Raw genomic sequence first — 25,476 nt, 5'->3', positions numbered from 1 at the left:
TACTCTTCTTTTTAATACCCTGTTATATCTCTATGTCTTTTGTATTCATGTTGTGTTGTGATTTGGACAAAAAAGGAAAAGGATGATCGATGGGATTGATTGTCTTGAGTTGAGTAAAGTGAAATACGTAAATCTGGGTTCTCATTTGTTGTCTCTTCGTCAGTGGGACGACGAGACGGGAAGATATCAAGGCAGAGAAGTCTGAATCTAGGCGCGGCGTCCATATGGTCACGTTTTGCACAGGTGCATTAGTTTGCCTGGTGTGGAAATAAACATAATCGTCGGGATTGCTGTATGAAGTCTGTCTGTTTCATGCTTTTCCTCAGTGAATCTTGCCGGCGCGAAGGCCTTGGACAATAGTAAACAATTAACAAGGAATAATGAATCAAGGAAGGCCCGAAATACCACTACATCAAAGGATGCCCGTATCGTAGTAGCATTATCAATGTCGACGATACATACTAATCTAGGACAAATATCAACAATGGAAAGAAGTGAAGAACCCCAAAAAAACGCCCCACTGTTTCACCCAAATCCGCCTATGTGGAAAAGTAAAATTTCGCATGTGACAAAATATCATGCACAATCAGACCTGCTTTGATGCCGTTACAACAAATACCCATATTCTATACCGGATAGCCCTCAACCGATGGTTCATTAGATTCTGTAAACAGTGTCATCATCCTCAAGATACCTGTGGGTTGGAGTGAAATGGTTAGTGGATGTGGTTCTGTGATCGGGGCATTGAGTTACAGTCAGCGGTACTCACATCAATTCGTTTCTCTCGTTCATAGCCCGCAGAGCTTGGAGGGCCTCCGGACGTTGGAAGACGTGGTCTTCGCCGAGGGCTGGTGCACTGCGAATAGCAGTGTTCACTGCGCCGACAAGCGTTTCTACGTCGGCCGTATCTCCGTGCGTGAACAGGCGGGTGCCCATCAGCGGGCCTAGAGCCTGGCGGAAGATGGTCAGGCGAGCAGGCTGGAGAGGCTGGGATGTGGGATCGGCAGTCTGGGACTGGGAATTGTCCGTCTGGGACTCGATGAGCTGCGACGCCGGACGAGACGATGCCACAGACATTTGAGACTGGCTCTGCGACTCGGGCTGGGTACGGCTGGAACGGAGTCGCTGCCCACGAGGGCTGGAGTTGTACAGGCCATCGCCATCCTCGGACACAATGTCTCCCTCCGCATCCATCTCTGTATCCTCGGCCATGGTGGACAGACCGTTGGCACCGCGAGTGCTCAGCCCGCCCCGTCTAGTGGAACGAGGGGTTGCGCTTGCAGTCTGTGCGGGAGTCTCCTCATCGTTCTCGGAATCGGAGTCATCACTTTCTGAGTCCTCGTCGAAAGTGGTAACCTTTCTTCTCTTACGGCGTTCGTCTTCGAGCACTTCCTTGAACATAGCAAATCGCAAGATCGACTCTGCAACCTTGGCATCACGTTCTTCCACTCTGTTCGAGAGACGCGACTTGGCATGGGCTGTAGACAAACGGATTAGGGTCTCAAGCGTACGAGCGGTGATAGGAGATGTTCTGCGCTGATTGCCAGACAGCTCATCGTTTCTCAGCGCGGAGTACGTCGTCACAATGTGGTCGGCAGCCCCCTTGGTCAACACAGGCTTGACACGAGTCTTGGCATACTGAACATACTTCTTGATGAAGGGAATGCTCAGGATCTCGACGTTTTTGTTCTTGCTCCGCTGGTTAGCCATGCCAGCATGAAGCATGACGTTGAATTTCTCGTAAACATCAGTGGGATGGTTGGAATCCTGGCTGTCCTCCAGGCCGACACCGAGCGTCTGATGCTGCTGTTCACGAACAGGTGCGCCCTCCTCAGCGCCAGGCTGACGGTAGCGGTGCATGCGAAGGACATGCTCAGACACCATTCGATCCTTAGCATCTTCGATATCATCCGTCACGACAAAGAGCAAGTCGAAACGTGACAGAAGGGAATCAGGCAGGGCGATGTTCTTGTGCGGGTCCTTGTGGGGATCATATTGACCGTAGATAGGATTAGCGGCAGCCAGAACACTGCACCGAGCGTTCAAACTGGTGTGGATACCAGCCTTTGCAATCGTGACTGTTTGCTGTTCCATCACTTCGTGAATAGCCACGCGGTCAACATCACTCATTTTATCGAACTCATCAATACAGACGACACCACGGTCACCAAGGACCATTGCACCGGCCTCCAATCTGCGCTCACCGGTCTCCTTGTCGGAAGTGACGGCGGCAGTAAGACCGACACCGGAAGAACCACGACCCGTGGTTGCAATGGCAAGCGGCGCAGTATTCAGAACGAAGCGAAGAAGCTGTGATTTGGCCGTGGATGGATCTCCAACCATGAGGATGTTGATATCACCACGCAAGTGAGTGCCGTTGTCCAAGTTCTTCTCCATACCACCAAGCAGCATAAGCAAGATCGCCTTCTTGATGTAGTCATGGCCGTGAATACTGGGAGCGAGAGATTGAGATAGCAACTCAAATACGCTCTTCTTCTTGGCGACCTTGTTGATGTTCCGAATATCCGTGTCGGTAATCGTAGCTTGCGCGATGCCTCCGCCTGACTTTGATGCCAGCTGAATAATGTTATTGGCTAGTACGAGTGTGCGGAACGTGGCAGACGTGGAAGATGCGTTTCGGTTTCCCAAAGTGCGGTATACACCAACAAGCTGGATTCTGTCTCCGGGTTTCGCTCGGTCAACCAGATCATCATCCAAGATCACGTCCACGCTGCGAGGAAGCTGGCCAGCCGGTGCCCTTTCGGGCATTTCCTGAATTGAAATAGTTTGGTGATCCATGTACGTAGAGTAGCCGTATTCCGTGGTTAACTAGTCAAGCCGGAGGAGGTCAGCGGAGCCGGTCAGCAGTGGTATTTTTCATGCAAAAACGTACCGGGTTCTTCTCGTCGTCCTCTTGAGGGTAAACGCTCATACTAGTCGCTCCGCTTGCAGTCATTGTCGCATCAACGTATTTTCGGGTGAGGAACTTCTTGGTGCGCTCACTCCAGTGGACACTCTGAATAACTTTCGGCCGGACCAAGGAACATTTAGTAACAATCCCCTCCAGAGAAATCATTCGGTTCAGATGCGAGGAGCCGAGTGTTCTAGGATTGCAGGAGAATTCCCCAAATGCGCCAACGAAGCCACAGTGATAATGCTATGTATTGTTAATTCCCGTGCAAGCAGACACCGAAGCTCGGAAAGATCGTACCACATCGTCTGCTGTTTCTCTGGACGGTCGGTTGGGCAAAGTCTTGATGATATCTTTCAGCGCTCTCTCGAAGGCATCCGTGTATTCGTAAGGAGATGTGAGAAGACTGTAGGGTGTCAGCCAAAATTGTCCGGACGAAAGCAGCCGGCGCATCCTACCCATCGGCCATCTCACGGCTATGTGCTCGAATCTCATCAATGCTGACCTTTATGAAGCATAAGGATTAGCCTGAATCATCCGAAGTTTCGAAGCAGACCACGACTCACTATTAATCGCCGCAGCCCTCTGTTAAGCATCAACAGGATATCGGCTCGATAACTAATTTCTGATTAGATCCTTGATCGCCGAAAGACATTGCACTTTGGTAGAAATTTTCAGGAGCAGACATACCTGCGCGCTCTAGCATCGCCTGAGGGGTTGAGTTGTCAGTACGCTGTAAACTAGGGCGAGCAATGGACAAGGCTTACTTGGGTCGAGAAACTCGACAGCGGCACGCACACGATCCTGTGCGGCATCATCAAATTGTCCCTCCATGACGGATGGATTCTTGCTAATAACGAAAAGGGTATCTCAGAAATAATCAAAGTGGAAATGAATTAGCAGGGATAGATAGGTGAGCTCTGTCCCCGGAGTTGAAACGCAAGCGTGGGGGTGCGAATAGTGATTTTTGCTTGATCTTGATGGAAGGGTGGGTTGGCGGAGAAACCGTTCTCTCGGCTCGAAACGCGACATTCAAATCGGGTAATATTAGAGCGCGTGCTGTTGCGGGACGCGCCCGACGACCCGTGGATAACCCCGCTGAGTCAGCTTATGCGCAAGAACATGCATAATTGATGGTTGACCAAGATAGATAGAAATCACCTATAATTTGCTTCTTTTCAAGGAACTGAGAGTCAAATCTTATACAAATTTGTATTGGTAATTTACAGGAGAATGTTCTGATATGTACAGCCGTGAATCCCTTTACTACTTACACCCCTGCTCTATCTTTAATGCCGATCCTCCTCCTGAGACTTTCGATCAGCTGCTTCCTGAGACTGCTCACAGGCCTTCTCGTCAGGTTCCTTGGGATCTCCCACTTCAGCAATTTGATGGTCTTCTTCAGGCGCCACCTCTCGGGCTTCCTTTAGAGCCTCTTCATGGCCTTTTGCCGGGGTCTCCACCTGCTTCTTCTCGCTACCCTCATCATTGGGTGAGTCGGAAGCTTCTTCATCGGGTTGCACAGGAGCCTCCTCAGCTTCTCCCAGCCCCTCTTTGGGACTTTCTAGTGGAATATCTGCTTGGGTTTCCATTTGGGGCTCTTGCAGGTATTCTCTAGGAGTAATTTCAGGGGAAAGAGTCTTCTCCTGAGCCGCATTTTCGAAAGCTTCTTCTGGAGCCTTTGTCTGAACTCGCTCCGTCAGAACTTCCTCAAGGGACTCCTCCTGAGCTGCTACTGTGGTGTCTTCAGAAAGTTCTTCTGAAACCATTTCCCGGGGTGCTTTAGAAGGTTCCTCCGAAGCTGCTACTTCAGCCTCGTCAGTAGATTCTTCTAGAGACTCCTCCCGAACTCCTTCGAGGAGCTCCTCCCGAACGTCCTCAAAAGGTTCCTCCTGAGCTGCCGCTGCGGTGTCTTGAGAATTTTTGTCTGAAATCTCCTCCTGAACCGTCCCTGCGGCCTCTTGAGAAGCTTTTTCGAGAGTTTCATCCTCAGAACCCCACAGGGTCTCCCCCTCAACTCCCCATAGGGTCTCCCCCTGAGGCCCAGCTGCGGCCTCTTCCAAAGCTTCTTCTGGTGACTCCTTCCAAACGCCTTCGAGGGACTTCTCCTCAACGTCCTCGAAAGATTCCTCCTGAGCTGCCGCTGCGGTGTCTTGAGAAGCTTTTTCGAGAGCTTCATCCTCAGGACCCCACAGAGTCTCCCCCTCAACTCCCCACAGGGTCTCCCCGTGAGGCCCAGCTGCGGCCTCTCCGTCGGCTTCTTCTTGTGCTTCTTCTTGGGCTTCTTCACTAGCCTCATACTCTTCAGCATCTGGATAATCATCCTCAGGCTTGTCATAAATTAATTGGGAATACTGGTTCATCTCATCGTCGCCGAGTTCCTCAGTGGTGCCTTCGGCCTTACGTCTTCTGTTCACAACGGCTTGAACTTCCAGATCGAACTCATCCGACCTCTCCAACGTTCTCCTGAACAGATCGCGGAACTCCTCAATATCTGGAATTGCTTCTTCAAGGTCGGTAACTTCTTCAGCCTCAGTGACACGCTCCGCAGCCTGGGCTTCATCCGCAGGCTCCTCACTCAGCGGCTCATCGTATGAGTAAGTCTTCGTGAGACCACCCGCCCTCAAGATACCACCGGTCCATACAAACTGATCGCGCTCGAGCGGCGGCCGTTCGGGCCTCTGTTCGTGGCCACGAAGAAGGACACCCTGCAGTTTGTCACCAAGTCTAGGCATCTCGGCGACAGCCGTGAGGGTCTCTGGGGCGACAGCATTGATTTTTTCAAGGTCAACCGCTCCCTTCCAAATACTTTTCTGTCGGAATTGCTTCAATGCAGCGGCCAGATACACCATAGATACGTAAGTGGGCTGCATGAAATCTGGCTGGATCTTGCTCCAGTATCGTTTGCCTTCTTTGCCAAGCAAGTGTGATGGGCCACGTTGTCCTTTAATCTCCATAGAATCGATAGTGGAAGGCACACCATGGGGCTTAACACCATATCCTCGCCTCAGATACTTCCATCCGGGGAAGTTAGGCATGAATTTATGCTCGAACAAGGAGAATGCTTCAATTTGATCTGATTCATTCCCAGAAGACGCGAGCAGCTGCACGAAAGTAGACCAGTTGTGGGTGGTTAGAACGAAGCCGGCCTTCTCGACTTCCATTATGACTGTCGATATTCTTCCAATCTCATTCCTATAGGCCAGGGAACGCATTAGCAGAGAGAGGGCCCGAGAGAGCATGAAGCGATGCGCATGCAGAATGGCGAACCCCCCACGATCTGACGCTCCAACATTGGCCTCTGACAAGTCCCCACGAGGTTCGGCCCACACGAGAAGGTCGTCCTCGGACGGGAGAGGCGCACTAGGATTGGAAAACCATGCTTCGATGTTCGGTCGGCTAATCATTTTGATGGCGCGCTTGAAAGCCATGTCCCAATATTCTTCGACCAGTTCAAGTTTTTCGAAGGCCCTGACATGAGCGAGCATCAGCGCTGTCAGGAGGCGAAGCGGAGCTACTTGAGCGACATCGTCGGAAGGTGAGATTCGTTGACTCTGAAGGTATTCATCGAACAGCTCTCGGGCCCTTCTAGAAGCTCCTCGTCTTCCATAAGCATTCATCATATGTTCGTAGTATGCGATGGGGAATGCCTGTTTGGCAGACATTCTGCCGGCACCCAGCACAGGAGACTTGGTGGCCATCTTCCTGGTGTGGAACTCTGAGATAGTCTCCTTGAGGAACTTCTCTGCATTCTCCAGGCGATTATGGGCGCCAGCAGCATCAGTACCACCATGCTCAAGCAATTGCAAGTCTCGCCGGAGTTGATTTTTTAATATGAGGAGCCTCGCGGCAAGATCAGCCTCTCCAAATCGCTCTTGGATTTCGTTGAAGATGACATGTACCATATCTCGGTTTCTGCTCTTCACGAAGCCAAACAAAACAATCGCATAGTGGAATTCAGTGGCATATGCGCGGTTGTTTCTGTGAAGTTGTCTCAAGATGCGACGGGCCGATTCCGTCTTGCCGACGAGAACTAAACTGAGCATGAGAGCAGCATAGGTCATGCCATCTGGGTACAAGGCGGCTTCCTCCATACGCGAGCGAACTCGGGCAATCGCCTCCAAATCCATTCTGAAAGCGTAGTTCCACAGTAGGACATTCCACATCCGGACACGCGAACCTGCAATGTCCAAACCAAGGCACGTCTGCGCAATCTCTTCTGCCTCTTCAAACTCCTGATTCTGACAATGTGCTTCCACGACAGTGTCAATCATGGGGGCTGTTATCTGCACATCGTACTCTTTGGCTAATTCTAGCAGATCACGGACACCCTGGATGTCACCTCGATTAGCACAAAGACCCATCACGATGCCGAATGTGTGCGAGTTTGGATCCATGTGCTGGTCAAACATCTGCCTCAGGATCTTGAAACATCCACTCAGGTCCTCGGCGTTGGCGTATGCTGTAAGCAAAATATTCCAGCATACTGTATTTAGGCGAAGGCCGAATTCTTCCGGGACGCGGTTGAATTGGCGCAATGTTTCTCGCACGTTACCAACCCTCGCATGGACGTAGAGAAGAGGGGTCACAAGCCTTCGACTTCTGGGCATCCCGTGTTGGGACACCATCTTCTCAAAAAGATCGTTGACGCTATCAACGTCACCAGCTCTTGAGAAAGCAATCAGTGCATGCTTATAAGCATCCAACGAAGGTTTTCCATAGAAATGGGTAAATTCATCGAGAAAATATAACAGTCCGGTCGTAATCTGGAAGGACGAGAGGCCTCGTACCAGATGGCCCAAAAGCTTTGCCGAAACCCGTCCATCCATTTTCCAACGGTAATTTCGGTATATAACAACAGATCGAATGAAGATTTGTCGACTTTCGGATTTTCGAAGCAGATTGAGGATATTGATGTAATGTGCAGGCCGAAGTAGATTTAGGTTGTTGTACTTTTGCAAGACTAGCAGAATGCCGTCAATCGAAGACTTTTCGACAAAATCTTGGCTAGAGCAAACACTATCAAAAAAGAAGCGAGCCAAATCATGTAGCGATGTGTGCCTTGTCAGCTCTCGCGTAAAGTCTGCCAGATCAACCAAAGGGTCCTCGAAGGTCGACATATCAAAATGGGGGGCGAGTTCAATCCATGTTCGAGCCCGATCGTTCTCCAGGAGCGATGACTCGAGGTCCCAAATTTCCTGCGCCCAGTCCCACTGAAAATCACTCACGTAATGCGCTAAAAGAAAAGCCCAGCACTTGATGCCAATACCATTAGATATGGCTTCTTCACAGTAGATCTTCGCGTCGAGCAGTCTGTCGGTGGCTAGAGCTGACTTGACCATGTGCACGTAATCTTCTGGGGAACGTGACTCGGGGGAAATAATATTGAACACACTTCTAGCACGTCTAAAATCCTTATCCGTATGTGAACGGCTGAGAAATGCTAGGAGTGCCGAATTGACTTGAGGAGGGCGGCCAGCAGCGACGTAACGGTCCCATGCACCATCGTAAATCTCAGAATCATCATCCTCTGGGGGAACAAGCCTTTCAACATGAGTTTTTTTCGCATCTTGCTCATCGGCAAATGGACTGGTTTTCTCCGAGTCCAATAGGTCAAGTTCATCCGACTGTTCGAGGTCGGGGGCTTGCGATGTGTAGTGTCTTGCCAGGCTGGGGCTTGTTTTTCTCCTTCGACGCGGGACGAGTCTCCTCTGGGCATGAAGGAGGCACGAGGCTGCGAACTCCTGAGTAGGAAGCGGATACAAGAAGTCAAGTACCGGCGTTCGTGTATCGTTGGAGGGCGCGATGGCGTTCAGATCGTTCGACGCGGGTCGTTGCGGCGACTGTGTGATCGGAACGCCATGATGGAGTTCCAAGTTGGTTGGAGAATAATGCACAGCACTGGAATAGAATGCCCTTCGACTTCGTATGGCACCATTTGAATCCCGGAAGAAACGCCGTCCCGCGTTTTCAAGACATCCAGCCGCTCGTTCCAGCATCACCTCGAAAGATTGCGGCGTCTAACCCTAATATCACCGAGAATGGAATATACATAACATGTCGAGTTCTCTACCTATAAGCGGGAAGAAGAGCTTCAGTCAGACGATCGGTCGAGCAGGGGCAGTGGCGTTCGAAGGGGAGGCCAGTCGTACCACGCCGAAGGAAGACGATGCAGAATGCTGAAGACGTGCTGCTACTCCAGCACACCAGGCTGCAAAATAACCCTAGAACAAGGACGAGAACTTGGAAAGTGTAGTCCAAGCTCCAGATATCCCGTTGAGGGAATTCGTGCCTTTAGAGGGGGGGGGCGAATTTGGGGGGATGCGGAAGGAAATTTTGAGGTGTAGCAACAAGCTTGGTTTGATGCGTGCTGGAAAAGCAACACCCGCAAAATCAGCCGGCCGATCTTTTGGCCGAGACTTGACCACATCAGCCCGCACTGCTCGGGTGGGAACAGCATCACCACCCAGCACTACATTGATCAATCAATCCTCATCCATATTGCCAGGAGATGGAAATCACGGACTATATCTTTTCTCACCGGGAGGAGACCCTTCTCACCGGTAATTATAATGCTTACCATGCATACACAAGCCGGAAGCTGCACAAACTCCAAAAGCGGCTTGGACAGACTACCCCCAAAGGTCGGAAATACACAGCCAAACCTGCCGTCAGCGCAGAGGATGTGAGCAAAAATGTGGAGTATGTTCCCTACTTGGGATCTCTTGCCTTTCTGGCGTCTTCAGGATAAATTGCTGACTTGGGCCTGCTATTTCCGCCTCCCAGATATGTACATGTCCTCCTCACCAGCGCCGAACGAGCATGGGCGCAAGCGATGCACGAGAAGACCACGCATTCGGCGGATCCGTCAGCAAAAGGGATTGTCGGTGCCGCCAGAAGTCATATTGTTGCGCGACTCAACAGAGCAACCACTTATGCGAAGCACTTGGTTACAATTCTAGAGGACCAGGCCACTTCGGGCGCCACTGACATTGATATCCTGGAAGCACGTGCATACCTAGCATCGCTTTCAGGAGCAATGTTCTTGGAAAAGCGCAAGTGGGAACATTGTCTTCGGAGCTATGCTATCGCTCGGGTGATCTATGTAGCTCTAGGCCAGCAGGTGAAGAAGGATGCTTTCCGTGACCTGCTCTCTGGCACTGTCGACCCCAGTATAAGATACGCCGCATATCAGATGAAGCTCCCTCGGTCTAAGCCTCTCCCTTCCCTGGCGATCAGCTATTTTCCCTCCGACGCTACTATCAGATCTGAAGTCGAGAAGGTTGCTCCTAATTGCTTAAAAGAGGAGGCTGCCGGAACACGGAGGACTGCCGACGGGGAGGTGCAGCAACTTCCCGAGAACATCACCTGGAGGTCGCGGACGGTCGCACTCGAAGATGCCACTATCTCGCAGGCCCTCGCATCTGCAGCTGCAGCGGAGTCTCGTCTCGCCGCTTGGCTCGCAGAGACCGCCGGTCAATCTGCTTCGTCGAAGGAGAAGGCCGCTGCATATGACAGTGTAATCATTGCCAGTCAAGACGCCGTGGATGCCACGAAGACTGCCATCGATGATCTGGCGTCTGAGGGTGTGGATCCGAGCGATAATCGGATGCAGGCGCTACAGATTACACGAACTGCAGTGAACTATGGTTTGGTGGGATGGAGAATTGGGCGTAATCGCGTCCTGTGCGGAGAAAATGATGGTGTCTCCTTCGAAGCAGGCCCCACCAAGCGGTTCAAGAATGCTAAGGGTTCTGGACAAGTGGAGGAAACAATTGGCAAGAAATTGGGGCGGCTGCGTGAGAGGGTCGTACTCTATGACTCCACACTGCAGAGTATTGACTTCATTCTCGAACTGCCTGGAGTTGCCGCAGACACGGCGTTCGTTGCCGAGCTACAAGCCAAGCGAAGTTACTTCCGTGCTTTGAGGTAGGATGTCATAGCTGTCGATGTCAAGTTTATCATTAACCTCTCTGGATCACAGATGCCTGACCATCGGCCGCTCCCACGGCATTCTTGGAAAACCCGCCAATGCTCTGGCTCTGTTCTCACAAGCCTTGTCCTTTGTCACGAAGTCCGCTGAACCTCTCCAGGCTTCAATCAGCGCGGAAGGTCCGCCCAAGCTGGATATCTCACGCAGCCAAGTTTCCACCCTAGGTTCAACTTTGCAAGGCTTGGTTGCTCAATACCGTGGCCTTGTCACTGTGGAGAAGCTTTCTGTCGAGGCGCATGAGAGGTCAATCAACCAGCGCCCCGTGATTGAGCGTTTGCATGAATTTTCCGGCGATGCAGTTGACCTGAAGAATGTCGTTCCGTTTCCGCCGCAGATGCAGCCAGTTCCGGTCAAGCCTTTGTTCTTGGATGTAGCGTGGAACTACATTGACTACCCCCGTCAAGGTACGGCGGCCCAGGTCAAGCCTCAAGTCCAAGAGGAAACGGCTACAGAGGAAAAGAATGGCGGGCGACGCGGCTGGTTCGGGTTCGGCCGGTAGAGCGGTAGGGCCGCAGCTGACATGGGGGACACTATTTGAACTACAGCTTCGTAATATCTTAGCCGAAATAAATACGATGTGATGACTTGTTGCGCTAAGCGCTAAGCAAAGACTGGACTGGAAAGGAACACTACAAGCATCATTGCCCTTCCTCTTATTTAGAGGCTTGGCCGCACTGTTCATTATATCGAAGCACTTGTTCGAGCTTGCTTTGAACGGTGTGTTCATAGAGTATCAGCATGCATGATGACCAGCACTCAAATATATATCTACTAAGTTGTTTCCAACGGTTCTTAATAAGGAGTCGGCGGGGCTCAAGGGACTTACATGCATGATATACTCCGCATTCATGACCCCGCGATAAAACCCTCCCATCCCCTGACTACTACTGCCTATCATCACCGAGGAATGAGAGGGTTCGATTATAATTCCAACAACCTGTCTGCGCCGAATGACAGGATGCAGCCCGCACGGACCATTCGCAGAAGCCGACCCGGAAGGTTGATAACCGGATCACCTTTTCAATTTTCCAACAAATGGCACGATCGCAATTTCTCAGTGATCCAAATATGCCCGGGCAATGGCAGTTGAGCCTTGGCGGGGCGTTCACTGGGGGCAGATGATTAAGCCTGAAGAAGTTTACACACGCTAAGGTTGAGTGGCTAATGGCTATAGTCCATGCACGTATCAGCAGGGTAGTGAGTGACCTTAAATTTCAGGCTACTCACTCTACTAGTTGCTCAGCGGGCTGGGCTGTTCCTGTCCTAAACCCGATTGGATCACACCAGATTTCCTGCACCGTGGACAGTGGATAGTCTAGCCCACTTGGGACTAGTGTCATTCTCGAAGACTGCAAAATTTCCCCTTCAAGCAAGGTGGCTGTCAGGGTGAGAACTTTATGCAGGGTTTAGGCAGGCATATGGGTGCAGTAGTGCAAGATGCATAGTTCAAAGTCTACTGCCTGCCGTGAGGATTGGAGATTGCAGTGCTACTGTGATCTACCGCGTACCTTTCAGAACATATTGAACTCAGTAGGTAGTACTGTCTCCTGAGTAGCATTCGATAGTTGAATACGTGAAGTCCCATTGCATACTTGGTCTATTGAGTCTCCCCGTCTTTCCCGTCCCCATCCATCCTATCAACTAATCAAAACACCCATTTTTCCCTCGCCAAATTAGAGTTGCGTCTCCCCTGGATTGGAAGGCTTCTTGTTCTTGAAGTTCTTTCGATCTTTCTCTTCTCCTCCTCCTCCTCCTCCTCCTCCTCCTGTTCTCTCACCCTTCCCTTCCCTAACCCCCTTCCATTCTTTTATCCTAAACCCCCTCCCACGCCCATTGTTGGAGAGCACTTTTCGCCTGCTCAATTCATCATCCAACATGGCCAGTCTCAATGGGAGTTTTGCCTCTCCCTCGGCCGATGCCGTGATTTCCCCCAGACTTTTTGAGCCCTCCGGCGTTGTCGCCTCCGTCCTCGAGGGTTTCACCGTCTGGAAGGCCCTGTTGACTTTGTTCGTTGCTGCCGTCATTTACGATCAGTGTATGTTCCTCTGCGTCGCACCTCGCTTTGCCTTGTCTGGAGTGCGTCAACGTGGCTAACAATCGGAACAGTCCGGTATCTCTGGCTCAAGGGCTCGATTATTGGCCCAGCATGGAAAATGCCCTTCATGGGACCTTTTCTCCAATCTGTCAACCCTAAGTTCCATGAGTACAAGGCCAAGTGGGACAGTGGTGCGCTGAGCTGCGTTTCCGTTTTTCACAAGTAAGTTCCCAGTGCCCTTGCGGCACTTCGTACAACGACGTCGTAGACCTAAGGATTCTGACCGTTCTTTCTCTAGATTCGTCGTCATCGCTTCGACCCGTGATATGTCCCGCAAGATCTTCAACTCGCCCATCTTCGTCAAGCCCTGTGTTGTCGACATCGCGCATAAGCTTCTTGGTGCAGACAACTGGGTGTTTTTGGATGGCAAGGACCACGTCGAGTTCCGTAAGGGTCTGAACGGTCTCTTTACGCGTCAGGCGCTTTCCTACTACCTTCCCCGCATGGAAGAGGTCTACAACGACTACTACGCTCGTTTCCTTCGGATTTCCAAGGAGAACAATTTCACCCCCACTCCCTGGATGCCTGAATTCCGTGAATTGATGTGTGCTGTTTCCTGCCGTACTTTCGTCGGTCACTACATCACCGAAGAGGCCATCAAGAAGATTGCCGATGACTACTACCTGATCACTGCCGCTCTCGAGCTTGTCAACTTCCCTGTCATTCTTCCCTACACCAAGGCTTGGTACGGCAAGAAGGCCGCCGACATGGTTCTGGTTGAGTTCTCGAACTGCGCCGCTAAGAGCAAGGCTCGTATGGCTGCGGGTGGAGACATCACCTGTATCATGGATGCGTGGGTCAAGGCTCAGCAGGATTCCGCCAAGTATCGTGAGAAGCTTGCCCAGGGTATTGCCGTGGACTCCAATGAGAAGCCGCCTCAGCTTCTCCGTGATTTCACCGACTATGAAATCGCCCAGACCGTGTTCACTTTCCTTTTCGCTTCCCAGGACGCTACCAGCGCTGCCAGCACCTGGCTATTCCAGATCATGGCTGACCGTCCCGACGTGCTTGACAAAGTCCGCGAGGAGAACTTGCGTGCGCGTAATGGCGACATCCACGCCCCCCTGACCATGGATTTGCTCGATAACCTGCCCTATACTCGCGCTGTCGTCAAGGAGACTCTGCGTTACCGCCCTCCCGTCATTATGGTCCCTTACTTGGTCAAGAAGGACTTCGCCATCACCGAGAATGTTACCGTCTCCAAGGGTTCCATGATCATCCCTTCTGTGTGGCCCGCCTGCCACGATGAGGAGGCCTACCCTAATGCTGACTCCTTCGACCCTGATCGCTGGATCACCGGTACTGCTGAGCAGCAGACGAAGAACTGGCTTGTCTTTGGCACTGGTCCTCACTACTGTCTGGGTCAGACCTATGCCCAACTGAACTTGATGGCCATGATTGGTAAGGCCAGTATGGAGATGGACTGGGAGCACACCGTTACTCCTGAGTCTGAGGAAATCAAGGTGTTCGCTACTATCTTCCCCAAGGCATGTTTTTCTCCCTAGCGGACTCATCTGTACAAGTTCGCTAACTCAATCTTAGGATGACTGTCTGCTCTCATTCCGTCCTCGTCCTTGAGCATTTTCAGTTTCGCTTCAGAGACAGGACGCCCGATGCTCTGGCTTCTACCCGCCCGTCAAACCAATTGAAGGGTGGATGAGGAGCACTCGCGTCGCGCATGTGCTGCATTGCATCCTATCCTGGTGATATGATGGCTGCAGGCGATCCTCTTCTTCTCGGATTCACCTTCTCTCTACCTTTTTCGACCTTGTAACTACTTATTGCATTGCCCGCCTGTTTATCTTATCATTTCTGGGGCAGAGCGTGATGTCATCTGCTGTATTGGTGTGTCCAGAGTTTGCCGAAGAGACGGGCGTCTGGAGGTACATGATTTTGCAACGAACCTGTGACTCGTGCACTTCAGTGTTCGTGAAGCATTGAAGTGACATGTCATTCTTAGATTACGCTACCTAGAATTAATAATAATGCGCGACTCGATTGTGGATTCGATTAGTATATATATCCCTAGTGCATCGAAACTTAGAGAAACTCGCAAAAAATATCCGATAAAGTTTGAATAATCGACTCTATATCACAGTTCCTATACACCGAGCTACATGCGAGCCATTGCAGCTAATCTGCAAAAGATTGCATGCGGTACCTAGCTGGCCGGTTACAACGCAATAGGCAGGCGGTCAACCGGGTAAACCTGACATCACCCGCGGCGCAGCATCATCGCATCTCCGCCTCCATAATCCACCACTCTCTTCATCCAAACCACCTACCCACCACCAGCATCCCAACAAAACCACACAACTACAATGTCCTCTCTTATGCCTATCCAGCGGCGCACCGTGGCACTCCTCACCCGGGCGACCAAACAAGCACCTAATGCCCGCCGCACCATCATAACCGGCCTACCCCGGCGCCTTCCCACCCGAGCTTCCAGCAGCAGCAGCAGCAGCAGCAGTACACCACGATGCACAACGCAGCCCCAGACCTACAGCTACACCTACACCTTCACAAAAACTAAGCAAACCCCCTCGCCGTCGCCCCTGTCCCAGCACCGCCAAAACAGCACCAAAGCAAACGACAACAGCTTCAAGCAATGGGGTTTCGAAGACGTACGTCTCCCTCCGTCCCAAACAACCTTCCCCCGGGGCCTATCCCTCCAATCCAATCCAATCCAATCCAACCTCCCCCCCCCCCTCAAAACCCCTTCAAAACAAGCCCAAATCTAACCCAGAGAGAGAAAAGATTACATCCTCCCTCCCCACCACAAACACAAACACAACAACCAAAACACCCCCCTCCCACCCCCTCAAATCCCTAATTCTAATCGACGTCCGCGAACCCGCCGAACTAAACGCCACCGGTATAATCCCCGGCGCAGTCAGCGTGCCGCTGGCGTCGCAGCCAGACGCGCTATTCCTGACGCCGGATGAGTTCGAGACGAGGTTCGGGTTTCCTAAGCCTGGGGTTGAGGAGGAGGGTACCCTGTCTGCAACGGACGGCAACAAGACCGAGGGTGGCAAGAACGAGGGCCAGGACAACGCACCGGAGATTGTCTTCTACTGTAAGGCGGGGGTGCGGGCGCGAGCGGCGGCGCAGTTGGCGGTGCAGGCGGGGTATGATGCTTCGCGGATCGGGGTTTATGAGGGGAGTTGGTTGGATTGGGCGGATCGGGGTGGACGGGTGGAGAGGTGGGAGGGGGAGGATTAAGTCCCTGGGATTATTTTGATATCCATTCTGGGTGAGGGTTGAAAAATAAATTGGAGATGGGGGTAGGGTTTCACGTGGGTACGAGGAATATATATATGTTTTTTTCTATGTGTATGGGGATTCAAGTTGTGTTCCTCTCCGTGTTGACAAATATGTTGTGGATGCCGAGTCAGATTCGACACGATCTTCTGTGCAAGAAATCACTATATCGACCCATCGTAGGAGATCGTAGGAGATACAGACAAAACCTCCTCAAATGAAAGAACTTGTATTCGAAATAGATCCATAACTGTTCATTAGCAAAAGACAGGTATCAACCACGGCTAGCTTTTCCCTCCTTCCTCATATAAAAGGTCATCATGTACAGGCATCTTGCTTTTTTTTGAATGATCTGAAAAAGAGAGAAGGAAATAGTCGTAGTCATTCCTCATGCAGCGTCTTCCTTGCCTTTTTTCCCCTTTTCCACGTCCAACGGTTTCCAACGGTCCATCTTCCATTCACTCCTGGGCACGACCATCCATCGTGTGTTATAAGACTCTCCTCGAGACAGCTTTAGACAAAGTAGATAGCAGAAAACATTGGTACACGATATGATGATCCGCGAAGCCCCGTGTAAAGGGACCGAGCGCTTCCCGTGCTACAGCCACAGCTACAGCCAGGCCAGTGGCTATGGTTTGTCGGATCGCAAACCTAGTCGACTCGGCTCTGGGGGGAGTCCCAGGGTGGCTTAAGAAGCTGTGAAGGCCGCTCATGGGATGTCGAAGACAGGCTTGAGCTTCTTAACAAGACCCCACTCCTCCATCGTCACGTCCGAACGGTAGAACTCCTTCAGCGTGTCGATACTGACACGAGAGATCTGCGAGTACAGAGTATCGGACTCTTCAAGCTGACGACCGTACATGGGCTGGTTAGCACCCTCGATCTTGACAGCAACAGAGGGCTGGCCCTTCTTGCAGACGGGGATGGCCTTGTGGTCACGCTCAATGGAGGAACTATGCAATCGTTAGTTATTGGTACTTAGCAATCCTGGACATGAAACAAGGAAAACTTACACTCTGCCGAGGTTGACAATCTCCTTCGCGCCGGTCTCGGAGTTAGTCTTCACCGCAGCGATAGGAGTGTGCAGGCGCAGACTACCCTCGATAACGTCGACACCGATGACAATAGGATCCTTCTTGTTGAAGACGGCCACGGTCTTGAGCACACAGGGGAAGACAGCATGCATCTTGCTCTCCTCCTTTCTCTTCTCCTGCAGCTCTGCCATATGCTTGGTGAAGTCGTCGAACAGATGGTAGATAATATCGGCCGTGAAGATCTTGACGCCGACCTCATCGGCGTAGGCAGCCGCTTCCTTGTCAACCTTGACATCGAAGCACAGCATGACGGCGTACTCCCTAGCCTTCTCCAACATCGTTCCAGCCATCATGACATCACGCTTGTAGACAGGACCAATCGAGATGTTGGCAACTGGAATCTTGGAGACACGCAGGAACTCAAGCAGCGCCTCCAAGGAACCAAGAGTGGAAGCCTGGACACTGACACCACGCTGATCTCTGGACACCTTGCTGAGCAGGTTCTCAAGATCGGACATGACCTCATCTTCGATGTCTTCCTCGTCATCATCGGGTCCAACAACCATCAATCGAGAACCAGCAATGGCCTGCTCGAGATCGTTGGCGGCAATCTTGACACCCAGGGCGGCCTTGACCTCCTTGTTGTGGACGTACTGCGACTTGAGACGCAGCTCCTTAAGCGGTGCAGGCGTCAACAGTGCTCGAATGTTCGTTGCTATAGGGCCGTTGAGACCGCACAGCACGATTCGGTCTCCCTCACGAAGAATACCGTTGGACAGGACAACATCGATGGTAGTACCGAGACCCTCGATGACCTTGACTTCAAGAACCGTACACTCAACCTCAGACAGGTACATCAAGGAGTTGGTCATACGCTCCTGGGTCAAGGTGGTCAACAGCTTCAGCATGTCGGGAATACCTTCACCGGTGTGGGCGGAGGTGGGGACGAGAGAGACGTTGCGGGCCATCGACTTGTTCTCGCTGAACAACTCGGCGTTGAAACCCTGCTCAGCGAAGAGCAGCTTGGTGCGCTCAAGACGAGTGCGAAACTCGTTCTGAACACCCTTGCTCTGCATAGCCAAACTCTCCTGGAAACCGTTGTTGTCGATCTTCTTCCAACCGTACAGACGATCGATCTTGTTCAGCGCGACGATGAAAGGCGTGCGGCGGTCACGGAGCAATCTCATAGACTCAAGAGTCTGAGGCTCGAGACCGTGCATGATATCGACGACCAAGATAGCGATGTTACAGAGGGAAGAACCACGGGAACGCAAGTTGGAGAAAGACTCGTGACCGGGGGTATCGATGACCAGCAGACCGGGGATCTTGAACTCGAACTTGCCGTCCTGGTTGACGACCTGGGTCTTCTGGCGGAGGGCATCGACAGGGAAGTAGGTGGCACCAATCTGCTGGGTAATACCACCAGCTTCGCCCTCTTGGACATTTGTCTGACGAATCTTATCCAGCAGCTTGGTCTTACCGGTATCGACGTGTCCGAGAATACAGCAAATGGGCGAGCGGAGGTTGTCCTTGGACCGAGCAGCCAGAGCCTCTTCGTGCTGCTTCTTTCTGCGCTCGGCCGCCTCTGCTTTGCGCTGAGCAATGGCCTTCTGGGCCGCGGACTGCTCCTCGTCTGAATCTTCTTCGGAAGACGACTCATCGGATTCGTCGCTCTCCTCTCCCTGCTTCTTAGCAGCGGCAGAGGCAGGAGCACCCTTCTCAGCACCGTTCGTAGCGGGCTTCTCCTCCACGTCCGAAGGCGCGTCCCAGCTGTCCTTGACATCGTCTTCTTCGGCGGCCTTCTCCCAGTCATCGACCTCACTGTCCTCATCGCCACCCTTGGCAGCAGCAGCGGCCTTAGCCTCAGCCTTGGCCTTCTCCTCCTCTTCCTTTCTCCGGCGCTCCTCCTCAGCTTCACGTTGAGCCTTGGCACGGGCGGCAGCAGCTTCCAGGTCGTCCTCCTGCTTCTTGGGGCCGCGCTTCTTCCGGTTGTCGTAGACGGGCTTCTTCTTCTCCGCACCGCCTTCCTCAAGACCGGCAACCTTGCCAACACCGGAAGCAAGCAGCTGCTGCATACGGCGCTCGTTGCGCTCCTTGGCTTCCTTCTGAGCCTTGGTGAGGAGCTTTCCTTCTTTGCGGAGCTGCTCCTTCTTCTCCTTCTCCTTCTCCTTTTTCCGTTGACGAGCCTCCTCCTTCTTCTTCTCTTCCTCCTCCTCATGGCGACGTTTCTCCTCCTCAGCGGCGGCTTCTTCAGCCGCCAAGCGCTCGGCCTCCTCCTGTTGCTTCCTCAGAGCCTCCTGCTGCTTCTGGATGGCAAGCAAGTGTGCGGGGATCTTCTTCTTCTTGCCACCGGTAGGCTCAGGAGCCGCAGCAACAGGAGCAGGAGCTTCCTCCTTCTTGACAGGCTCGGCCTTAGCAGCGGGTTGAGCCTTCGTCTCGGCGGGGGCAGTAGTCTTCTTCTTAGCAGCCTAATGAGAGCGAAACCAAGCGTCAGCAGACTGTAACCCAATAGCTTCATCACCACCCAAATCGGCCCTCTCCAAAGCAGCCAAAACCGATTTCGGAGAACCAAAAAAATACATACCTGTTCCCTCTTCCGCTGCTTCTCCCTCTCCTTCTTTTCCCTCTCCTTCTCCTTCTTCGACTTCACACGGAATTCACCCTCATCCTCATCAGCAGCCTTGGGAGCCGGAGCGGCAGCGGCAGCAGCCTTCTTGTTAGGCTTCGCCTTTCCGGAGAAGACATCGTCCTCGTCATCGAAGCCACCCTCCTCGGGCTGCTTGCTGGCGAAGTCATCGGCGGCAGCGGCGCCGTTGGCATCCGCGGAGGCATCCTCGCCCTCGACGAAGTCGTTGGCAGGCTTACCCTTCTTACCCTTCTTGGCCTTGTTCTTCCGGAGCGCGGCGAGAAGTCCACCTCCCATGCCACTGTCCTCGCCCTCATCGGCGGGAGCAGCGGCGGCATCCTCAGCAGGAGGGGACGCGGTGGCGGGGGCAGACTCGCCCAGCTCAGCCTCCCAGTCCGCTTCCTGTCTCTTGTTTCCCTTCTTCTTGGGTGCCATGGTTGCGAAAGGTTATATAGAAAATAAAGGAACTATTTTCTTTCGGCCGGAGAAATTGGACCTGATGCGAAGTAACCGGAAGTTAGCAAAGAGAACGGAAGAGAAATGATCGATTTAATAGATAAGCCAGTTGCCTCTGCTTGGAAGAGTCTGAGCGAGGTGGTGCGGCGCACGAACGAACAATCAGCTAGTTACTTTCTTGTCCGGCGGGCGACGACAACCTTGCGGCAATCCGGGATGGCAAAGAGTGGCAAATAAAGAACAGTCAGGTTCGAACCACGAGGGGTTAGAGACACAACTCGATGAAACCGGGCGCAAAAAAGGAAGGAGTGGGAGAATCAATACCTTTTCCCACCTCTCAAGTGGATTGTGATAAGGTCGGTTCCAAGGCTGGAGACACGATGGAGCGGGAAGGACTAAGAATTTTGGTCCCGGCGGTGGTGGGGATTCCTTACGGCTTATGCGAGACTCTCCGCCCGCCGCCCGTCCGTCCTTCTTTGTTGTTGCAACTTGCTGCTGCTGGTGGCGCCCGCCAGTTGGTGTGCTGCCGCCATCTCCGATTCTGCCAGGTGAATCCGTTTATTCACTGAAGTGCCTACTAGTTAGCAGGGATTATACACCAAAAAGAGATTGGCATTGGTCCCGTCTCATCATAATCTATATAATAGAGACAAATATCCCTTGGTTTTTATCTCGTCTAGAATTCTACCTGAAGGACTCGTTGTAACCACCCTATCACCGAATCAATCGGAGAACTAGTCTCTCCCAGAACATCTCGCGTGAGTTCCACGAATCTCTCGAAAACCACCTGCGCCGCGTTGTCAGGTTGCCCACTAGTATGATCGGAGTTCAACAGCCGGAACAGATCTCGAGTCCCTCGCGTTAAGAGGCGACTCAGGATATCGCCGTCAATATGCATTTGCGATGGTTGGCTGCCGACCAAACTGAGCGGATTGCGTTGTCTCTGTCTTTTGGGCGTGAAGGGGCAAAGGATGGGATCCCTCACACACAAGTTCTGCAGAAGGCGGAGGAGGCGCCATTCCTTCTCATTGACAATCAAGAGACGGTAGACAGTGCCATTCATGGCAGTGCCGTAGATGACCTGCGACTGAGACGACAGCGGAGATCGTCTGGATCCCGCGCCGAGTCTCATCACAGACGAAGGCAGATGCGCCTCGCACAAAGCTGGAGGCATCCTGGTATCGCGTTCAGTCCCGCCAATCTCCTTCAGAAGACTGACCCGACCGCCCCTGCTGGACTTCAACATGAGGTTGGAATTGCCATCAAGATGTATGTGGGAGAGACCATCATGCCTTTGGCGGTCCTGCGCATGGAGCGTCAACTTATCTTCGCCAGCCTTGAGAACCACGAGTGATTCTCTCGACGTTGTCAGAAACAGATAGGGTTCACGCGCTGTCATGAGAACCGCAGGCGAGTGAACTTTGTACCTTGCTGTGCGAGCACCCTGGCTATGAGAAAGCTTGGGTTCTAGCGGTACTATCACGTGGCCGGTTGAAACCATCAAGGTAAAAGCACCATATGGAACAATGGAGTAAACGGGGCCTTCGAACTTATGGATGTGCTTCACGTTGCATTCAATACGTGATGGGTTGATGGGGTCACGGTATGCTTGGAGGAAGATGACCCTACCACGCTCCTGGTGAGTCCTGCGTGAAGTACCAATGAGAATGAAATGGTATTCCTCATCACCTTTCCTGGGAGTCCACTCCACAATGCAGCTGATTTTTTCTCCAGCTGCACCTCGTGGTCTCCAAGGACGACTGCTCTCGTCTACAGGGCTCTCCGAAGTATTGACCATAGCTTGCTGTGAATCCGGGTCCACAAACTCAATATACGGCCGAGTGTAGCGCTTGATGGGATCTGTTTCCGTGTCATATTCCGTTTGGTTGTATGCGACCACCAAAGTCCTGAGATGCTGTGAATATGCGAGCTTGCTGGCACTTCCTGGGAGATCAATCCTCCGTGGGACAGCCTTTGCTTTCTGGTCCAGAGTACAGATCATTAGTTGTCCCTCGGCGACACAGAAGAGGGTATCAGAAATACCCTCCGCGCCTGGACCCCCTACAGCAGCGGCACAGAAACTGTTGATCGTGCTCGGATGATAGGCAGGCTGGCATTCCGATTAGTGTCCCATATTGACCGCTAGTGGCAGATTGATAGTCGAATGGAACTCACATTGTTCTGGTCAGTGACCCAAACTCGCTGGAGCATATAATTAGCCGTCACAGGGTCTTGACGGCATGTCATTTGCCAGAATCCGTGGCCACAAGTTAGCAGGGCAAGGTTGCCCCTACTTTGCACCTTAACCGACGTGTGTCCTAATCGCTGTGGGTCCAGTTGCTTGAAGACTGTTACAAAGAAGGGTCAGTCTGGTATAGAAGTCATGGAGTGTGATTGCGTACCATCGAAAGATGCGGCTGTCTCGCTGTCTATCATTATTTCAAACGGGATCAAAATTCCGCTTCGAAGGCCGCACAACATGGTATATTTGTTTGACAGACTACCGCTAGGTGTCTTCATGATTGCGAGGCTGTCAATAGCCTTTGAGATATCATCGGAGCACTCCACAGCAATGTTTGTCTCAGACATAAAGGCAACTCTGTCCGTTACGCGGTATAACAACACCTTTCCATTGCCCGTGCCTATGAACACGTATGTGCACGAGTTCAATGTCTCAATTGACATACATACTGGGTCAAAGCAAATCGGCAAGGCTGGACCGATATCTTGGAGTTGAGCTTGCCCACCGCCTGAATCGAGTCTTTTGAGGTGGAGGTGTACGTCATGTGATGTTCGAACTGCAGCTGCGACAAGCAACGAGGATCCGTTGACAGCAGCCACTGCAATGTGGTGTTCAGGACCATATTCATGGCGATAACTGGACCACAGATCGGAGGTTGCTCCAATGTGGATAGCCTTGTCTGTCACCTGAATCACAGCTCCTGTGTCAGTGCATCCGGCGGCTAGAGTCTGCCTGCCATAGTCGAGGCCGGATTCCTTTTCATCAATAGCAGAGATCTCTTCGACGAAATCAGCGGCCAGGTATAGAAGCATCGACGAAACGGGATCAGATGTTAATATGAATATGCCTCCATTCATACTGTCTGACATGGTCCAAATGTCCGTCGTGCTCGACAGTTCTTCTAGAGAAACGACCAGACCGCTCTGTGCCTCAATGCCATGGCGAAGCTCAACCACAGCCCCGCGCGCGTAGGAAGAAGCCGAGCAAACAAAAAAGCGATCACCTGGGGTACCTGAGTTCAAAGCACTCTCATCCCGTACAATGACAGAATCCGTGACCGGCGTCCAATTCATGAACCGTTGGACACACCTTGGATGATCCCGGGCCTTTTGAACAAAAAGCCCGCCATCCCCTGTCGTACCTGCAGCCAGAAGTAGGTCGCCCCCTTCATAGCCAATGTCCAAGATATCGAATGCAGCGTCAACATCACAGCAGAGCTGCCCTAGATGGGTCTGATTCTCAACTTCGCCCTCATTGCCAACACTTAGATAAAACACCCTACCGTCTTCCCGACAGAGGTAGATGTCATCGTGTTGCTGATTGTATAGCCAGTTGCGTAATGGCCTTGCCCATCTAGTCCACAACGGTTGTCGCTGCGATTCACGATCAGGGACGGGAAGCGGGTACCTAGTGGGTTGCCTCCGGGGATCCAGTTTATTCTGATATACTGCCATCGAGGTCGTTGTAACGACAATAAATGAGGACGTCTTAGTCAACGGAATCAGCATCGTAGGCAGCCTGTCTTCAAGCGGTAGCACTTTCTTCGTCACTTTTGGGGCAGCCTGTCGTACTGATTCATCCGCGTTCCATTCGTAACAGACTGCAGACGTGACCTGGTCCTGGGCTATAAGTAGGAGTAGAATGATCTTATCGCCATCCTCGGGGCTGGGATATAAGAACTCTATGGCTATGATATCACCATCGACACGAAAGAAGCGTTCCTAGAACCAGTACCAAGTTACCGGTTAGTGGCCACAAGTGATTCACAAGCAGCGTTATACACATACCTCTGCTATCGGGTCAAGTTTATTTTGTGCCATCTGCGACTGGAGAACGGCGGGCTCCTTGAGGACGAAGACTCCAAAATAGTCACAGGAAGCGCTAACTGCAACTACCCGGGATCTGCCAGAGCATATCTTAGTTAATCGATCATCGTTGAAGTCGAGATACTCACCTGGGCTCTACAGCAATGTTTCGACCGAATCTTTCAAAGGCACTGACATCATTTGGCAATGGTCGATGGTGGTATATGAACTGGTCGCCAGCATTCCAGTAATATAAGAATGCGAGCTCTCTCGAAGTGAGGCTTAGCACCAGGATCTGAGGAGGCAAGTCTCTGTGCATGTTCGTGTCTGCCGACATGGTCGAACTACTAGCACCCAACCTCATCTGCGCTTCCCAAGGTAACTCTGTGCTCACATTGATGACTTTGGCGGCCATGATATGCGAGTCGAAATCATTCTTGGAAGTGACTTCCTCGAGATGGACGCCTGACACCGCTTCCTTGATCTGGAGACATCTCTCGCCGACGAAAACGACGTCGTTTTGGTTTTTACCCCGTAGACGCGCGGGTAAAACCCACTGTATGATAGGGCTTGATACCAGGGTATGTGAGAGGAGTCCGACCTTAGTTTGTTCCTTTGCATATAGGTCATCTGCTTCAATGTCCATGGGGTCTCCGCTGAGGCCGTTCCCAGATCGATCTCCAAGGAGATCGGGGCCTATCCTCGATTGAGCCATGATGGGCCGTTAAAAACGCCCGGAAGATGAAGAAGATAAAGAGCGATGATAAGTACTGTTTGAATGGCTAGCTAAACGAAAAGGACTGGCGAAAAATGGTCGTAGACGGAGCAGGCTTTGTGATTGGTTTCGAAAGCTTGGAAGACTCCTCTGATACAGGGACGAAGGAGAAGTCGAAGAAAGACCGGGGAATAAATGATGCTACGGCTCGTGCAGTCCTGCCTTAACCATGCTCAAGGCAGACCAGGAGCCACATGCCACTGTGGAGAAAAGACTGAGAAGAAAGATCGGTGCTGAATGGACACAGCGCGCAAGACTGCTCCGCAAGTGTAGCCAGG

General features: G+C 52.1%; 7 protein-coding genes across 7 annotated transcripts; 3 read left to right on the top strand and 4 right to left on the bottom strand.

Annotated features, from left to right (window-relative positions):
• Positions 1-484: 484 nt before the first annotated feature.
• BO97DRAFT_479721 (MCM DNA helicase complex subunit MCM3) lies at positions 485-3,860 on the bottom strand. Its single transcript, XM_025700709.1, has 8 exons — positions 3,679-3,860; positions 3,602-3,620; positions 3,478-3,529; positions 3,370-3,416; positions 3,212-3,317; positions 2,894-3,157; positions 770-2,829; positions 485-694 (listed from the first exon to the last, which is right to left on the bottom strand). Exons 1-8 carry the CDS (start codon positions 3,743-3,745, stop codon positions 658-660), a joined length of 2,652 nt encoding a protein of 883 aa, XP_025549004.1. The 5' UTR covers positions 3,746-3,860; the 3' UTR covers positions 485-657.
• Positions 3,861-5,274: 1,414 nt separating this feature from the next.
• BO97DRAFT_305536 (putative translation regulator (Cya5)) lies at positions 5,275-8,910 on the bottom strand (the record flags this gene model as incomplete). The annotated part of the gene is made up of 1 exon (XM_025691158.1): positions 5,275-8,910. A coding segment is annotated over one exon (3,636 nt), but the record flags the coding sequence as incomplete, so codon positions are not given.
• Positions 8,911-9,359: 449 nt separating this feature from the next.
• On the top strand, positions 9,360-11,497 carry BO97DRAFT_472150 (signal recognition particle subunit SRP68). Its single transcript, XM_025700108.1, has 3 exons — positions 9,360-9,613; positions 9,698-10,840; positions 10,896-11,497. The coding sequence occupies exons 1-3, from the start codon at positions 9,423-9,425 to the stop codon at positions 11,401-11,403; spliced, it is 1,842 nt and encodes a 613-aa protein (XP_025549002.1). The 5' UTR covers positions 9,360-9,422; the 3' UTR covers positions 11,404-11,497.
• Positions 11,498-12,424: 927 nt separating this feature from the next.
• On the top strand, positions 12,425-14,996 carry erg5 (C-22 sterol desaturase erg5). Its single transcript, XM_025700107.1, has 4 exons — positions 12,425-12,939; positions 13,011-13,161; positions 13,238-14,486; positions 14,542-14,996. The coding sequence occupies exons 1-4, from the start codon at positions 12,780-12,782 to the stop codon at positions 14,575-14,577; spliced, it is 1,596 nt and encodes a 531-aa protein (XP_025549001.1). The 5' UTR covers positions 12,425-12,779; the 3' UTR covers positions 14,578-14,996.
• A 265-nt stretch (positions 14,997-15,261) lies between these two features.
• Positions 15,262-16,464, top strand: BO97DRAFT_395498 (rhodanese-like domain-containing protein). The gene is made up of 2 exons (XM_025694033.1): positions 15,262-15,623; positions 15,757-16,464. The coding sequence occupies exons 1-2, from the start codon at positions 15,321-15,323 to the stop codon at positions 16,219-16,221; spliced, it is 768 nt and encodes a 255-aa protein (XP_025549000.1). The 5' UTR covers positions 15,262-15,320; the 3' UTR covers positions 16,222-16,464.
• Positions 16,465-16,969: 505 nt separating this feature from the next.
• BO97DRAFT_427053 (putative mitochondrial translation initiation factor IF-2) lies at positions 16,970-20,355 on the bottom strand (the record flags this gene model as incomplete). Its single annotated transcript, XM_025697176.1, has 3 exons — positions 16,970-17,213; positions 17,274-19,762; positions 19,879-20,355. 3 exons carry the CDS (start codon positions 20,353-20,355, stop codon positions 16,970-16,972), a joined length of 3,210 nt encoding a protein of 1,069 aa, XP_025548999.1.
• A 697-nt stretch (positions 20,356-21,052) lies between these two features.
• On the bottom strand, positions 21,053-25,069 carry thtA (the record flags this gene model as incomplete). Its single annotated transcript, XM_025691957.1, has 5 exons — positions 21,053-22,486; positions 22,552-22,724; positions 22,779-24,339; positions 24,406-24,520; positions 24,573-25,069. 5 exons carry the CDS (start codon positions 25,067-25,069, stop codon positions 21,053-21,055), a joined length of 3,780 nt encoding a protein of 1,259 aa, XP_025548998.1.
• Positions 25,070-25,476: the final 407 nt, after the last annotated feature.

This window comes from Aspergillus homomorphus (assembly GCF_003184865.1).
Source record: "Aspergillus homomorphus CBS 101889 unplaced genomic scaffold BO97scaffold_34, whole genome shotgun sequence".
NCBI lineage: Eukaryota > Fungi > Ascomycota > Eurotiomycetes > Eurotiales > Aspergillaceae > Aspergillus > Aspergillus homomorphus.
This window is presented reverse-complemented; position numbering and strand designations above follow the sequence as displayed.

Excerpts from the sequence above, each read along its gene's own strand:
- BO97DRAFT_395498 (XM_025694033.1), top strand. The coding sequence starts at position 15,321 with ATGTCCTCTCTTATGCCTATCCAGCGGCGCACCGTGGCACTCCTCACC. Across the intron at positions 15,624-15,756 it reads AGCAATGGGGTTTCGAAGAC|ATTACATCCTCCCTCCCCAC; the intron begins GTACGTCTCCCT and ends GAGAGAGAAAAG.
- BO97DRAFT_472150 (XM_025700108.1), top strand. The coding sequence starts at position 9,423 with ATGGAAATCACGGACTATATCTTTTCTCACCGGGAGGAGACCCTTCTC. Across the intron at positions 9,614-9,697 it reads GATGTGAGCAAAAATGTGGA|ATATGTACATGTCCTCCTCA; the intron begins GTATGTTCCCTA and ends TCCGCCTCCCAG. Across the intron at positions 10,841-10,895 it reads AGTTACTTCCGTGCTTTGAG|ATGCCTGACCATCGGCCGCT; the intron begins GTAGGATGTCAT and ends TCTGGATCACAG.
- erg5 (XM_025700107.1), top strand. The coding sequence starts at position 12,780 with ATGGCCAGTCTCAATGGGAGTTTTGCCTCTCCCTCGGCCGATGCCGTG. Across the intron at positions 12,940-13,010 it reads TGCCGTCATTTACGATCAGT|TCCGGTATCTCTGGCTCAAG; the intron begins GTATGTTCCTCT and ends CAATCGGAACAG. Across the intron at positions 13,162-13,237 it reads TGCGTTTCCGTTTTTCACAA|ATTCGTCGTCATCGCTTCGA; the intron begins GTAAGTTCCCAG and ends TTCTTTCTCTAG.
- BO97DRAFT_479721 (XM_025700709.1), bottom strand. The coding sequence starts at position 3,745 with ATGGAGGGACAATTTGATGATGCCGCACAGGATCGTGTGCGTGCCGCT. Across the intron at positions 3,318-3,369 it reads AGCCGTGAGATGGCCGATGG|TCTTCTCACATCTCCTTACG; the intron begins GTAGGATGCGCC and ends GACACCCTACAG. Across the intron at positions 695-769 it reads AACGAGAGAAACGAATTGAT|GTATCTTGAGGATGATGACA; the intron begins GTGAGTACCGCT and ends TCCAACCCACAG.